The sequence below is a fragment of the Leucoraja erinacea genome, unplaced genomic scaffold, assembly GCF_028641065.1.
Source record: "Leucoraja erinacea ecotype New England unplaced genomic scaffold, Leri_hhj_1 Leri_913S, whole genome shotgun sequence".
Taxonomy (NCBI): domain Eukaryota; kingdom Metazoa; phylum Chordata; class Chondrichthyes; order Rajiformes; family Rajidae; genus Leucoraja; species Leucoraja erinaceus.
Genome location: NW_026576854.1, coordinates 13,549 through 29,935, shown reverse-complemented (window position 1 = coordinate 29,935; position 16,387 = coordinate 13,549). Strand labels below are relative to the sequence as shown.

The 16,387-nt window shown below is 47.3% G+C and overlaps 1 protein-coding gene across 1 annotated transcript; it reads left to right on the top strand.

Moving 5' to 3' along the window:
- The first annotated feature begins 3,353 nt into the window (after positions 1–3,353).
- On the top strand, positions 3,354–14,097 carry LOC129695027 (NACHT, LRR and PYD domains-containing protein 3-like). The gene is made up of 6 exons (XM_055631791.1): positions 3,354–3,506; positions 3,804–4,068; positions 4,154–4,219; positions 11,523–13,257; positions 13,673–13,759; positions 13,911–14,097. The coding sequence occupies exons 1-6, from the start codon at positions 3,354–3,356 to the stop codon at positions 14,080–14,082; spliced, it is 2,478 nt and encodes an 825-aa protein (XP_055487766.1). The 3' UTR covers positions 14,083–14,097.
- The last annotated feature ends 2,290 nt before the right edge of the window (positions 14,098–16,387 follow it).

Below are 16,387 nucleotides of genomic sequence, written 5' to 3'. Positions count from 1 at the left end.
TCTAATCTGGGCAAGAGACCGTGCATTTTACCCGATCTATTCCTCTCATGATTCAATAATCTGAAGAAGGGTCTCAAATTGTCTGCTTCTTTAAAATTTGTATTAAATTACATTCGGGTTTGTTGGTAATTAGCTTTTTTCAGTTGTAAAATTATCCCTCGTGTTGGATAATGCTAGTGATCGCTGGTCGGCACGTCCGTGATGAGCCGAAGGGCCTGTTTCCGCGGTCTATCTCTAGTCTAAAGTCGGTGGGTGTTGTATCTGAATGCAGGACTTGGGACTAACGGATGGGATTGTGGGGCAGACGGGAAAAACATGTGTGTGCATCAACTCCAGACGTCCCAAACCATTGGGCATCCCATTTGTGATTTTTGTTCCTCAAAAATCAGTTAGCTGTTAAAAGAAGAAAAAAACCCAGGAAACTCTCCTCCCATCGGTTGACAGTGTGTGATCCCGACGGCCGAAAGTGTTGTCCATCTCCTTCGTATTGTTGTGTAACGTTAGACTTTATTCTGTTTATTACAGAGCAGTGGGAGCGTGTGAACAGCAGTCGCTATTATGGCTGATGGAGCGGACATCGGAGGAGATCCACGGACCTCGACAACAAGGAAAGGCGACGGTGTGTAAAAAAACTACCTTCGTTATACATGGCCTTAAATGCGTCCGAATCGGGTTCACTGACCCGCAGCTCACATGGGGAGAGGGAAGAGGAGAACGACAGAAGCGCAAAAGACCTGAGCCGGAAGAAGTACAGGATTGAGAGACCACATCTGTCTGTATCAGGGTCATTAGATGGGTGCTGAGGAGCAGATACCGGAGAGGAAAGAGCATGCGATAAATGGAGGTTTTTGAACGCGAGATAACATTTCATACTCAGCCTGTCAGTTGGCGTAAGAAGCAAACAAGATAACTTCAGTGAACCTTGGTTCAAAAACGATGGTCTGTTCAAGAAAAATAATGAACTACAGTATGTCAGGGACAGGAAACCAGTCTCAGCGTGTTCAATGAGGTTTATATGGGATATGGGGATAACAAAGTAATTAGGATGGTCAGAGATGACCTGAGCCCCACAGGATTGTTTGTAGTGGGGAGAGAAGCTGGGAAATGGATGTGAGCTTGGCAAGTGACAGCTGGATATAGCTGAGGTGGGGCGGGGGTTGATTGGCAGAAGGCAGAAGAATGTTCAAATATGAAAGGGAGATAACGCTGGACTAAATGAGACTAAATACAAAGCGGGACAAAGGTCCTGATATTCGACGATGTTTGAGTAAACGAGTGAAATGTAAAGCCAGTGAAGGTGGGAGGGGTCACAGAAAATTTGCGGATGGGATGCTGGGATAGTGGTTATGCATCGGGTTAAGGAAAGAAGATAAGGAATCGAATGATCGAATTTGTTTCTGGATACATTCGTGTAGAATATTACACTGCAGTACTTGCCCCTTGGTCCACACGGTCTGTGCAGAACATGATGCCACGTCAAAATAATATGTGTCTGCATGTGAAGTTAGTGGGATAACGTAGAACTAGTGTGATCGGGTGATCAACGGTCGTCATGAAGTCAATGGGCCGAATGGCCTGTGGCCATTGAGTATCTTCCAATTGAACATTGATCGATTCGCAGCATATCAGTGTTCCTACATTAAATTTATCGAATACCACTATGTTACCTGCCGCCATCTCCATCCCTGACAGTGGAATGCCATGCGGGTCCAACTCACACCTTAAATCTATGCCCACTAGTCCTTGATGTTTTAATCCATCTAAAACGACCGCAGATACCCCTGGATATATGAAATGAGCAGCCAGTTGTATGTACAATAACACAATTTTAATGACATTTGGGCAGGTACATGGACAATAACGGTTTGGAGCGATAAGGGCAAACATAGCCAAATAGGACTAGGTCCAAATGGGCACCCTGGTTGACACGTCCGTGTTTCGCTGAAGCGCCTCTGTCCATGCTGCCTTACTTCCATGATTCTACCAGGTAGCGAGGGAGAAATAATTTGAAATTGCCTACATTGGAAAGAAAGATCAAAACGAGCCATTTAAATAAAATTGTATTTTATCATCAGCATTACAGAATGCAAGAGGTGTGTTTGAAATAACAAGGCCAAATGTAAAATAATACGTGGCGATTTTATACATGTATCAACAAAGGTAGATAGAGTATAGAAAAATACAGCACAGGAAACATCTTTTCGGCCCACAATTTCCATGCTGACCGATGCCGCAAAACTGACCTCTGCCCTCACCCGATCCATTTTCATCCATTTCTTGCACGTCGCTGTGAAGCAGCCACTTGAATTCAGTTCTGAATTGATAGACCACGTTACTTTGAATCCCGCGCACTTTTATTGTGCTGTTATCAGACTACTGAACGGTAGCTCAGGGTACAGTTCCGAATTTAACAAACATTTTCACTGCAGACGTTGGACGTTTTCTCTGAAACTGTATCACTAAATGCAGAAACCAAAATCTCAAATCAGGTATTTTTCTGTTCACTCTACCTGCTGTATTTATGTTTGGCTTGATTGTACTTATACATTATTATTATTATCTGATTTTATTGGGTAGCACACAAACAAATATTTTCACTGTCTGTACATTTGACAATAATAAGTGTCAGCACAGAGACGCAGCTGGTAGCACCGCTGCCCCCACGCGGTCAGTGACTCGGGTTTCATTCCAACCACGGCCACTGGCTGTATGGAGTCCTGTGACGAGGTGTGTTTCATCCCACATCCCAAAGACATGCGGGCATGAATGTTAATTGGCCTCGATAAATTTGTCCCAAAATGTAGAATGCGAGAAAACATAGAACGGGAGATCGATTGTTGATCGGCCTGGACTCGGTGGACCGATGGGCCTGTTCCACGTTGTGTTGCTGAATTCTGTACTTGAAACCAAAAGCTAAAGTGTAAGAGTAAATAGAGTTTAATTTCGTAACGGTGTGTTTATCAAAAAGTCTCGATATCGTGCCCAACCAGGATCAAAAAAGAGCGAGCACACGTGGGATTGAACAGTGGGCGAGGGACAATCGTTGTGACTTACCACATTGTTTAGATGCCGCAGGGAATAAGGTAGCGAGCAGGAGCTACAGCGTTAGCCTGGGGACTTTAGTCAGGAATGCCGAGGATCGCAGGCGGGTATCCCTCCATGCAGTGTTCGGGTAAACAGCGGCGCGTTGCCGAACAGCTACCAGCCGAGCGGAGCACCTCATCTCCGACATGTGGTCCACCTTTTAGCAGAGTGGGGTGGTGACACTCCAAGTGCAGCTATCAGTGGATAAAAATAGACAACCTTGGATGATTCCATTATTATTATTCACCACAGCTCGACCAATGTCTTCCATGACGGAGCTCCTGGAAAGTTGTGATGATTCGCAGCTGGTCGAATTAACAAATCATTACCGCGAGAGGCTGGAAGAGGCGATTCATGAGACGGTGGAGAGTGTCGTCTTCGTCCTAGCATACAAGAGATATTTCAGTGAACAGGAGTACAAGGTAGGAAGAGGAATGGATGAGTAGGTTACTTGCGCTGATAATCAAATGTTTTCATGCATACATATTGTTGGCCGAAGGGTCCATTCTTGTACTGCACCGTTCTCTGTAATATAACTCACTAAAGGGCAGTCACCATTATATTCAGGATGTGGTGGCAAACACTCTGAGAGAACACAAAGCGTTTCAATGATTCACGTCGCTTGCAGCATTTCCAACCAATCGTGACACAATAGTTATGTGTGGGCTGAATGGCCTGTCTTCCTGTTATACACTGCTCTATCACTCTACCACTTAAAGCACTGTGAGGCCAGTAAACTCATCGACATGTTTTGCGAGGGTTCCGTTTCCGTGTTGTACTGTTCTATAGCTGCTTGTCTCTACGGATCTTCACAGCAAGTCATCAAACGCACGAAGGGAGGAAGCCGTGCGGCCGGTTCCACGCTTCTCAACCTGGTAATGGAGAAAGAGCCCCGGGTCCGTAAAATGATATGGAAATGCTTCATGAAAATGCACCACCTACTCCCCAAATTGGAGGAATTGCTGAAAGCAATGGGGGAAGAAGGTACATGATACTCATTTTTCTATACGGAATATGTCCATTTCGTTAAAATGCAACTCAGACTCATCCCATGAATTTATTCCAATAGGTTCTGATCTGATCCAGTCGTTCAAAGCCTTGAGGGTTTCCTTGAAAACAACTCCTAATCTGAAAGGTAATCAATTCCACGTTCTCGCCAACCTTGTGTACTGGTCCATCGATCTGCCGTTCCTATTTTATCCCATCTTTATATCGACATCTTGCAGGTTAGGGGGAATTTACAGAGGTCCAATGAACCAACGTCTTTGCGATGTGGGGGGAATGTGAAGGGCTCGGAAATAACCCACGCGGTACAGAGAGAAGGTCCAAACTCCACAGGCAGCACCCAGGTTAGGATCAAACCCGGGTCTCTGGCACTGGGAGGCAGCTGGTCTCCCAGCTTTCTCCACCCATCTCCACTATAAACAGTCTGCAGAAGTTTTATGATACGACACGTCTCCAACCCACGTTCTCCAGGCTTGAGCATGGCCCTGAGTTACTCTAGTACTTTCATTTTTGTCCTGTAAAGCTACAGCATGAATTCATGATTCTCATACTGAGAACGCATACCATATACTTTCTTTACCATGTATCCACTGTCCGCACATTCAGGGGTTATGGCTTTGCTCCACGAAGATCGCTCTGAGTATCAATGCTGTTGAGGGCATTGCCATAACTGCATACCTTTCGCTATCTTAAAGTGCAATAAATGACACTTTAAGAATGTCTTTAATTCCATCTGCCATTTATCTGACTAGTTTAGTAACTAATGCAAATCCCGCAACATACTTTGACAACTGCCATAACTCTCCGCAATTTCGCCAATTTTGTTTGTGTCTGCAAATTTAGTAACCAACCCATCTACATTTACGTCCAAGTCATTTTCATATATCATAAACAGTACATTTCTGAGCACAGACCACTACGGGCTCCATCAGTCACAGTCGTCAAGCCAGAATAACCCTCTTCCTACACAGTCATCCACACACTATCAGTTCTGAATCAAGTTCAAGTTCAAGTGAGTTTATTGTCATGCAACTGAGCAATTTACCATGAATTACCACATCGCATGTACCTTCATCTTCTGGATCAGCCTACCATGATGGGATTTATTCCATGCCTTTGAAATGTCCATGTAGAAAACATTCCTGTCCTTCCCTCATCGATCACCTACATCACCTTTGCCAAAGCTCAGTAATTCATATGCCATGACCAGTTGTGCACAAAGTCACGCTGACTTACCCCAATTGTCCTATGCTATTCCATGTACGAGCAAATCATATTACAAAGAACCCTCTCCAAAGGCTTCCCAACCACTGACGAAGTTGTCGTTGTTGTTGTTGTTGTTGTTGTTGTTGTTGTTGTTGTTGTTGTTGTTGTTGTTGTTGTTGTTGTTGTTGTTGTTGTTGTTGTTGTTGTTGTTGTTGTTGTTGTTGTTGTTGTTCTTCTTCTTCTTCTTCTTCTTCTTCTTCTTCTTCTTCTTCTTCTTCTTCTTCTTCTTCTTCTTCTTCTTCTTCTTCTTCTTCTTCTTCTTCTTCTTCTTCTTCTTCTTCTTATTCTTCTTCTTCTTCTTCTTCTTCTCCTCCTCCTCTCCTCCTCCTCCTCCTCCTCCTCATTTCTTCTTCTTCTTCTTCTTCTTATTCTTCTTCTTCTTCTTCTTTCTTCTTCTTCTTATTCTTCTTCTTCTTCTTCTTCTTCTTCTTCTTCTTCTTCTTCTTCTTCGTCTTCTTCCTCTTCTTCTTCTTCTTCTTCCTCTTCTTCTTCTTCTTCTTCTTCTTCTTATTCTTCTTCTTCTTCTTCTTCTTCTTCTTCTTCTTCTTCTTCTGCTTCTTCTTCTTCTTCTTCTTCTTCTTCTTCTTCTTCTTCTTCTTCTTCTTCTTCTTCTTCTTCTTCTTCTTCTTCTTCTTCTTCTTCTTCTTCTCTTCTTCTTCTTCTTCTTCTTCTCTTTTTCTTCTTCTTCTTCTTCCCTTTGCTCCTCTTGGGAGCATGGGCCATTGACGAGGTTCACCGGCCTACAATTTTCTGGTAAATCTCCACTGTCTTCCATAAACTAAGGAACAATCCTGGGTATTCTGCTGCCCTTTGTAATTATTGGAGAGACGGGTCAATGACAGTCTTAAATATTGGAAGTACACTGATGAATGAACGTTGGCACACCAGGATAACTGGCACCTTCCGCTTTCAGCGAAACTATTTTATTCCTGCTTTGCATATGCTTTAAGTTAGAGTTGTAGTATCAGATTTACACTATCGTACAGCACGGAAACAGGATTTGAGGTCTAATTTGTCCACACCACCCAAAATACCCCATTGAAGCTCTCCCGACAAGCCGCGATTGCCCAATACCCTCTAAACATTTCCAATCCATATTCCTGTCCAAATATTATTTTTCCAATTTAGTTTTGCTTGGTCGACCAGTAAACACAATAACAATCAAATAATGTATAATCAATAACACAGTCAACTAATAAGCGTAATATTACACGCAAAGCGTAATGTAGATGACTCAATAGTCAGAGTTTCGGACAGGAGATCCTGCGACTGCAGGTGCGACTTCAGGACGGTGTGTGTCCTCCTTTATGCCAGCGTTCAGGAGCGGCCGCACGACATCCTCAACAATGAGGCAGAGCGGCCAGGGGTTGTTGTGCATGATGGCACAAACGACAAAGGTAGGAAGGGGAAGGAGGTTCTGCAACACACGTTTACGGTATTGGGTAGAAGACTGAAAGCAGGACCTGCAGGGTATTGCTTCAAATACTCAGGATTGCTTCTAATAACTCCTGCTAGTGAAGGGAAGAATAGAAAGAGAGGGGAATAAGCGTGTGGTCGAGGAATTGTTGCAGGGAGCAGTGTTTTAGATGTCTGGATCATTGGGACCTCTTTTGGGGCAGGTGTGGCCTGAACAAAAGAGACGGGTTCCACCTGAACTGGAGGGGGACCAACATCCTAGCGGGAAGCTTTGCTAATACTGCTCGAGAGGGTTTAAATTAGATTTGCTGGGGGGGTGGGGGGAGCTCCTACAGGACAGAGGCAAGTGACAGGCTTGACGTTGGTACGGAGGGTGGTGTGGGAAAGGTTAGTTGATAGAATAGACTGGTGAAATGTGGACAGTAAGGAAGGGGGATTGGTTTAAACCACACATATTTTAATGCAAGGGGCCTGACGGGTAAGGCGGATGGGTTTGGGGCATGGGTAGGGACGAGCGACTGGGACATTGTAGCCATGAATGAAACCTAGTTAAGGGAGGGCCAGGACTGGCAGCTCAATGTTGCCGGGGTACAGGAGCTTCAGGAGAGACTGGGATTAGGAAAAAAGAGGGGAGAGGGTCATTTAGTAATGCTATATGGGAAGAGCTGAGAAATGAGTAAAGGATGATCACCATGTTCGTGGTGTCCTACAGATTCCCGAAAAGTCAACGGCAATTAGAAGAACAAATGTGCCGGGGGATTGCAGTCAGCTGCAGGTCAAATACAATACAATACAATTTATTTGTTGTCATTTGAACCTCATTGAAGCCCCAACGACAACGGAGACCCGACAGAGAAAAGGTCGGGTTCTCCTTACAGGGAACATATTTTAAAAGTTGCACCACCACCCCCCCCCGCCCCCCACCACACATACTCAGTTAAAAAAAGAACTACATTCAAACGAGACAAAAAATAATAAAAACAAAACAGACGGACTGCAGAGGCCGCTGCGACGTGAGTCGCGCCGCCCACCCAAATAAGTGTGTTGCAGTAGGAGCTTTTAACTTTCCCAATGTAGGCTAGGTAAATCATAGTGTGAAGGATTGCAATGAGGTGTAATTCCCCAAAAGTGCTCAGGATACTTTTGTCAAGCAGCATGTATGCCTCCCCCCCCACACACACACACACACACGTGAGAAGACAACGTTAGATCTAATATTGGGTCATTGGGTAGGGAAAGTTAATGAAGTGTTTGCGGAGGAGCCTTTTGGGAACAGTGACCACAGTTTGATTAGGTTTATGATGGTATGGATTGGGACGGAGAGGGTTCAAGTGCTGAAATGCGGTAAGGCCAACTTTGGGGTAATGAGAACGTCTCGCTCAAGTTGACTGCAGCAGGTTTTTTGAGGGGAGAAGAACATCAGCCGAGGGGGATGTTTTCAAAAGTGTGCTGACGAAAACTCAGGATATGTACGTCCCCGTTAGAGTGAAGGGCAGAGCTGGCAAGCGCAAGGAAGATTGGCTGACGAGGGAAATGAGGGGTTGGTCAAAAACGAGAAGTATCCATGGGACAAGTGTCGGCGGCCGGGATCAAGTACATCTTTGCATGAGTTTCGGGAACTAAGAAACATAACTGAAAAAGGAGATCAGGAGGGCAAAAGGGGCCAGTAAATAGCTCTGGAGGGTTGCATTAAGGACAATCCCAAATTATTTCATAAATACATAAGGGGGGAAATGGTAACTAGAGAGAGAGAGTGGGACCTCTCTGGAATCAAAGTGGTTACCTTTGTGTGGTGTCACAGGATAGGGGCCTACTAAATTAGTATGTATCCTTGTATTTACCGAGGAGAAAGACGATGGGACGGAGGAACTTGGGGCAGTCACTGGAAGTGTCTCGAGAGCAGACATTGTTATCGTCAAATAATTACTGAAGGTACTGTCGTGTTTGCAGGCAGACAAATCTCCAGAGCCTGACCAGATATATCCGTGGCCATTGCAGGAAACAAAGACGAAACTGGTTGAAATTTACGAGTTCCTCCGTTAAATGCAGGAGATGTGCCGGCAGACGGCAGGGTGGCTAATGGTGTGCATCTTTTCAAGATTGGCTGCAGAGAAAGTGCTGGGAATTATAGGCCGGTGAACTTAACATATGTAGTTGGAAAGATACTAGATTCTGAGGGATAGGTGAGATTGCCATTTGGATGGGCAAGGGCTGGTTACGGATAGTCACAGTGCTTTTGTACGTGGGCGCTCGTGTCTCACAAATGTGATTGATATTTTTGAAGACGTGGCCAGAACGGACGATGAGGGCAGAGCTGCAGATGTTGTGTACATGAATTTCAGTAAGTCATTCGACATGGTTCCGCATGGAAGGCTGTCCTGGAAGGTTAGATTCGTCTGGAATCCAAGGACAGATAGCTGAAAGGATAGCAAATTGGCTTCATGGAAGGAAGCAGAGGGTGATTGTTGATGGTTGCTTCTCGGACTGGAGGCCTGTGACTAGAGGTGTTCCTCAGGGTTCGGCACTGGACCCGTTACTCTTTGTAATCTACAACAACGAAATGGATGAGAACATACGAGACCTGGATGTTGAAACGAGCCCTTGCTGTTGCAACGAGATCTGGATGTCCTCATACAACAGTCATTGAAAGTACCCATGTAGGTAGAGCTGGCAGTGAAGAAAGCGAATGACGTAGAAACATAGCACATAGGTGCACGAGGAGGCCATTTGGTCCTACGAGCCAGCAGCGCCATTCATTGTGATCAAGGCTGATCATCCACAGTCAGTAATCCGTGCCTGCCTTCTCCCCATATCACATGATTCCGCTAGCCGCTAGAGTTCTAACTAACTCTCTTTTAAATTCATCTGGTGAATTGACCTCCACTGCCCTCTGTGGCAGAGAATGTCACAGATTCACAACTCTCTGGGTGAAAATGTGTTTTCTCATCTCAGATTTAAATTGCCTCCCCTTTTTTTCATAGACTGTGGCCCCTGGTTCTGGACTCCCCCAAAATTGGGAACATTTATTCTTCATCTAGCTTGTCCAGTCCTTTTACAATGTTGTACGTTTCTATAAACTCTCCTCTCATCCTTATAAATTCCAATGAATACAAACCCTGTTTTTCCAAACTATCCGCATATGACAGTCCCGCCATCCCGGAGATTAACCTGATGAACCTACACTGCACTGCCTCAAGAGCATGTTGGCTTTCACAACGAGAACATTTGAGTATATGAGTAAAGAGTTCATTCCACAGCTGTACAGGGCCCCGGTGAGACCACATCTGGAATATTGAGTGCAGTTTTTGTCTCCTAATTTGGCACTGTGCAGCGTAGGTTCACGAGGATGGCGGGACTATCACACGAGGAAAGATTAGTTATAATCACGCGCACGTGGTGGTGAGTTGTGAGACTTATAGTAGCAATAAAGTATTTCGTGTTTGGACAAACTTCGCATCCTGCCTCGTTCGTTGACGGACAGCTCCGTGTCCGCAACGAGGCCATTTAAAACTGAGAGGACAAAACAAATTCACCTAGAGAGTTGTGAATTTGCGGAATCTCTGCCACAGAAGGCAGTAGAGGTCAATTCACTGGATACATTTAAAAGAGTTAGATAGGGGATATCGGAACCAATGGATATGGGGAGAAGGCAGGCTGGGTAATTGATTGTGGGTGATCACATCCGCAATCACATCCGCAATCGTGCTGGCTCGAAGGGACCCCCCCCCCCCCTCCTCCCCCGCACCAATTTTTCTATGGTTCTACATTTATACTCAGGGCAAAAGTTAATGGTTTCGCAGATGGTAAAGGTGGTTGTGAAAGATCAGGATCTGGATCGATTGGCTAGCTGGACGGAGGATTGGTTGATGGAATTTTATACAGAGAAGTGTGAGGTGTTGCATTTTGGAACATCGAACAAGGGCAGGATCTACACAGTAAATGGTAGGCCTCTGGTAGTGTTGTAGAGCAGAGGGATCTAGGACTTCCGATGCATGATACATTGAAGGCCGGGTGGCCGATAGATAAGGTGGTCAAAACGTCTATGGTACTGGCCTTCATCAGGCAGAGGATTGAGTATAGACGGTTGGAGGTCACGTTGCAGTTGTATCAGACGTTGGTGAGTCCGCATTTGGAATAATGTGCTCAGTTCTGGGCACTATGCTACAAGAAAGATATTGTCAAGCTGGAAAGGGTTCAGAAAAGATTTACGAGGATGTTGCCAGCACAAGAAGGTATGAGCTATAGGGGAATGTTGAGTAGGCTGGTCTCTATTCCATGTGGCGCAGGAGAATGAGGGTGGCCTTATGGAAGCGTACACAATCATGAGAGGAATAGATCGGTTAGATGCACAGAATACCTTGCCCAGAGTAGGGGAATCGAGAACCACACGACATAGGTTCAACATGACTGAGACAACATTTAATAGGAATCCGAGGGTAACCTTTTCACACAAAGGGTGGCGGGTGTATGGAATATGCTGCCAGAGGAATTATTTGAGGCTGGGACTAACCAATCCTTTAAGAAACAGTTAAGACAGCTGCATGGACAGGACAGGTTTGGAGGGATATGGACCAATCGCAAGCAAGTGGGGCTAGTGTAGCTGGGACATTGTTGGCCGGTGTGGGCAAGTTGTGCGGAAAGGCCTGTTTCCACACTGTATCACTGTGACTCTATTATAACATTGTGAATGTGCTTTTCTTTGCATGATGAATCTAATTTCAGGAACTCTTGTTTTTCTCACCTGATAAAAGATGTTCAGCAGAAGCACAGGGAGACCCTAAAGGCCCAGACTGCAACACTGAGCGTGAACACAATCGTGATGAATGAGAAGGTTAAGGTTTTTCAGTTGCTTGATCGATACGTTGAGCTTACAATCATCTCCACTGTTCGTGATCGGACACTGGTGGAACATGAGCTGCTGGCAAGAGGCCGGGACCATGAAGAGTGGAGAGAGGAACATCTCGGGGGAGAGTTTGAAAAAATACGCGCTGATCAATTATTCCAGAACATTTCAGCGAACAAATCCAAATCTGGCAGTTCGGCTGCCGTGGCCGGAGGCCCGGGGATTGGAAAAACAACAATGGTGCAAAAGATTGTTCATGACTGTGCCACACAGAAAATATTTCATCAATTCCAGTTTGTCTTCATATTCAAATTCCGGGATTTAAACATGATTAAACACAAAATAAACCTGAGGGAACTGATTCTGGAACAGTATCCTTACTTTGGGAATGGCCTGGGAGAGGTCTGGAAGAACCCAGAGGGATTGCTGTTTATATTCGACGGTCTGGATGAATTCAAGGGCAGAATCGATTTTGCTGACAGTCGGAGAGATACAGAACCTAAGCACCAGTGCCCAGATCCCGAGTGGTGGTGTGAAGTGTCTGATATTGTGTACAATTTAATCCAGCACAAGCTGCTCCCAGGGTGTTCAGTGTTAGTGACCACCCGCCCCACTGCGTTACATTTACTGGAAAAGGCACAGATCAGTGTCTGGGCTGAAATCCTGGGATTTGTTGGTGTAGAACGGGAGGAATATTTCACCAGGCAATTTGAAGATCAGACGGTGGCAGCAGCTGTTTTCAAACATGTGAAGGAGAACGAGATCCTGTACACCATGAGTTACAACCCCTCCTACTGCTGGATCCTCGGCCAGACATTGGGCCCCTTCTTCACACAAACACACCTGGACCTGCAGCGAGTTCCCAAGACCATCACCCAACTATATTGCTACTTTATTTACAACATCCTGAAAAACCACGGCCGTGAGATTGAGAACCTCCGTGAGGTGTTACTGAGGGTTGGTCAGATGGCCTTCACTGGAGTGTCCGAGAAGAACATTGTGTTCACAGATGGAGATTTGATCAAGTACAATCTGCAGCCTTCCCAGTTCCTGTCCGGGTTCCTGATGGAACTTTTGGAAAGAGAGGATTCAACCCGGAGCGTGGTGTACACCTTCCCGCACCTCACCATCCAAGAGTTTGTAGCCGCACTCGCACAATTCCTGACTCCAGATCGCGAGGATATCATGAAACTCCTCATTGAAGCCCGCAGTACGACAGACGGGCGATATGAGGTATTTCTCCGTTTTATCGCTGGTCTCTCCTCCCCATGTTCAGCTCGGGTCCTGGAGGAGTTTCTGGGTCCATTTCCAAATGAAACAACTTGCCGAGTGATTGACTGGGTGAAGTTCGAAGTTCAACGCCAGGTTGTAAACACAAGGAGCGTGGCAGGTAAACGGAGACTCCTGAACACGCTGCACTACCTATTTGAGTCTCAGAATCCTGCACTGGCTCAACAGACACTGGGATCTGTGGAAACGCTTTCATTCCGTGGACTGGGACTGACCCCGATTGACTGTACGGTCCTGTCTCATGTCGTCAGGTTCTGTGATACAATCAAACACCTCGATGTGGATAACTGCCGCATTCAGTGTGAAGGTCTCCAGCGTCTGGGACCGGCTCTGCACAAGTGTCAGCACCTGGGGTAACTGTCCGTTTGAAGCTAACACTGAACTTTAAAATGGTTTCCTTATTTTCTTCTTCCGACCAGCAAATCTTCTATGGGGCCGGCGTCCCTGTGCACGACCCCACTCCTATTTTACCCTCCCCCGAATTGGCGGTGATCGATTCCTTACTCCCCCCTTCCCCGGGACGCCGGTGGTCGAGCCCATCCCCCCTCCTCCTCGGGTCAGGCGTGTCGCAGCCGTTCTCTACACGGGGAACATTTCCCAGTCGGTCGGGGAATGAGAATAAATGGTGAAAGTCACCAAACACCACAACCACAGAGATGTATTTAAATAGTTTGCTGAGGTGCTTCCAGAAATATCCGTTTGCGAGAAGTTATCTTAACCCCACGGTTTGTATCAGTTTGTTTCTTACTCTGTCTGTTTTTTGTTTAGACTGGGTGACAATGACCTACGAGATTCCGGAGTGAAACTGGTGTCTGCGGCTCTGGGGAACCCGGACTGTAAAATACAGATACTGGGGTAAGTCCCAGACTGTGAGAGATTGTGTTTACACTCACTGGGTGTCTGACATTTAACATCAATATGATCAGTAATTGTGTCACTGATAAACACTGTGGATTTGCACCGTCTCCTGTCTCTCTGTCACCCTCACTCTCTCTCTCATCTCCAGGCTGTACAATGTCGGTCTCACAGTTTCTGGAGTCGAGGATCTCGTCTCCGCTCTCAGTACAAACCATTCACTGTCGGAGCTGAACCTGGGATACAACTCCCTCACGGACCGATGTGTCCCCGCTCTCCGCCGCCTCATACAGACCCACCCGAGACTAGAACTGATCCGGTAAGTGTTTGTGGTAATGTTTAACCTGGTAAAATATCAGGGGATCCGCGGGCTTCTCCTGTGATTTTATTCTGTAAATGTTGTTGAAATATTAACCCCAGTCTCAGTTATTGACACTGTTGTTTAATCTGTTTCCTCTTTATTCCTGGACTTGTTTCAGGCTGTGGGGGAATCAGTTCACTGCAGATGGAAGGAACCAGCTGCAGAGTCTGCGGGGATTCAGACCCGGACTGAGTGTGATCTGTGAGCATTCCGGGGTGTGAACGTCACCGATCTGGGTACCGGAATCTAGTTGGCCGATTCCCCCGCCCTCCCTTTAAACGGCCGCCCTCCCCTTTAAACGTCCGCCATCTCCTTTAAACGGACACGCTCCGGGTTTAAACCCCAACGGTTCCCGGGCCGGGCGGGCGGTGACGTCAGAGACGGCCTGTCTGTTGTCACGTGACCCGGATACGCGGCGCTGCTGCTGGTGCCGCATATCCGGTGCTGTCCCCAGTGGGGGAACAGGGGAATTACAGCTGGACCTGCAGGATCCCGGATGTGACGTCATCATCGGCGGCCCCCGCTCCTGCTGCGAATTGGTGGTGAAAATAATAGCATTGTTCAAACTGTTCATTCACACAGCAATGTCTGTTACTGCTTTATCATCTGTAAATCACATGTAAATAGTTTATTACAGTAATAAATATTGTAAGTCAGTGGATGGCTGGCCTACTAATAGTTGCAGAACTGAGAGTGTATTTGTGTGTGTGTGTGGTGGGGGGTGGGGGGTGGGGCAATGCCCCGTCCTCAACAGTGTCCCGTGTGCATATCCGCAGCCAACAAGTGTGTATCCAGCTTTCACTGCCCCGTGGCCGCGGGGGGTCGCCAGACGTCTCACATGGCCGACTAGGGGGTCTGGCGGCGGCACGGTGCCTGGAGTTGTGGGCAGGTGTCTTGAGTCGAGAGTGTGGCCGGTATCGTGGATCCCAGTCTGAGGTAGAGGGTAGATGCAGTCGGGAGCGCTCGGGGAAGGTTGAGGATAATTTCCGATCTGTAAGGCGGGTATCTTGCTGATAGTTGGTGTGTTGGCGACCGGGGCTCCGGCTCTGGGACACGGGTAGGCAGGATGCTCCGTATCTGAAGGACAGCGGTCTGGGACAATGTCCGGGGTAGCGATAGCGATAATAGTTGCGAGTGACTGTGAACGGGTCTCCCAATCCTCAACGTGAAGCAATCATGTACAATAAACATTTAAACACCAAACAGTTGCCTCGCCAGCCCGCGGGCAATCGGTTGATCACTAATGATTGCATCGATATCTTGCTCGTTGCCAATTTATGAGGCAGCTCCTCAAGCGGGAATATGTCGCACCTCCCGAACCATGAGTTATTCTTGGTTTTCTCCATCGTTCTTGGATTGTCGGCGCTGTAACAGAAAAAAAAACAAAGTTTGAGTGAACCAATTGCTGCTTTCACAGGGATGGTAATCGCTTTAAAACATGGGGGAGGGGGTGTCCCAATGAGACCTGAGATATAGGACAGGGGTCGGCAACCTGCGTCCCACGGGTCGGATCCGGCCGATAACCCGAAATCTTCTGGCACGCAGACGTCTTTTTTTCAATTGGTTTTCGCAACGTGGGACCTGCAGCCAGTTCCGGGGCAGGTGAGCTGACCTGGGAACTACAGCCAGTCCCGGGGCAGGCAAGCTAAACCTGGGAACTACAGCCAGTTCCGGGGCAGGTGAGCTGACTACAGCCAGTCCCGGGGCAGGCGAGCTAAACCTGGGAACTACAGCCAGTTCCGGGGCAGGTGAGCTGGTACTCCCGGGGCAGGTGACTACAGCCAGTCCCGGGGCAGGTGAGCTGGCCTGGGAACTACAGCCTGTCCCTGGGCAGGAGAGCTGACCTGGGAACTACAGCCAGTCCCGGGGCAGGCGAGCTGACATGGGAACTACAGCCAGTCCCGGGGCTGCTAGATTCTAAGAGCTGGCGGCCTCCAACTGGAATCGACCTTGAGGGCTCCGGTCGCAGAGACTGTGGCCTTACCATCACGGAGCTGCTGACTTCGGAGGCTGCGGTGATTGTGGTTGCGGCTGCGACTCGACTTCGGAGGCTTCTGTTTTGCTGCAACATGTTCCACAAAACATGGGAATGGATTGTCCCCCACCTCTCAAAGCCTGCAGGGGACAGAAAGACCCCCCCCCCCCCCCCACGCCCCGGACGCATCGGGGGGGGGGGGGGGGGGGGGGGGGGGGGGGGAGGGGGGGGGGAGGGGGAGAGGGAGAGAGAGAGAGATAGAACAAGAGATAGATGATGAGAGGGTGAGAGA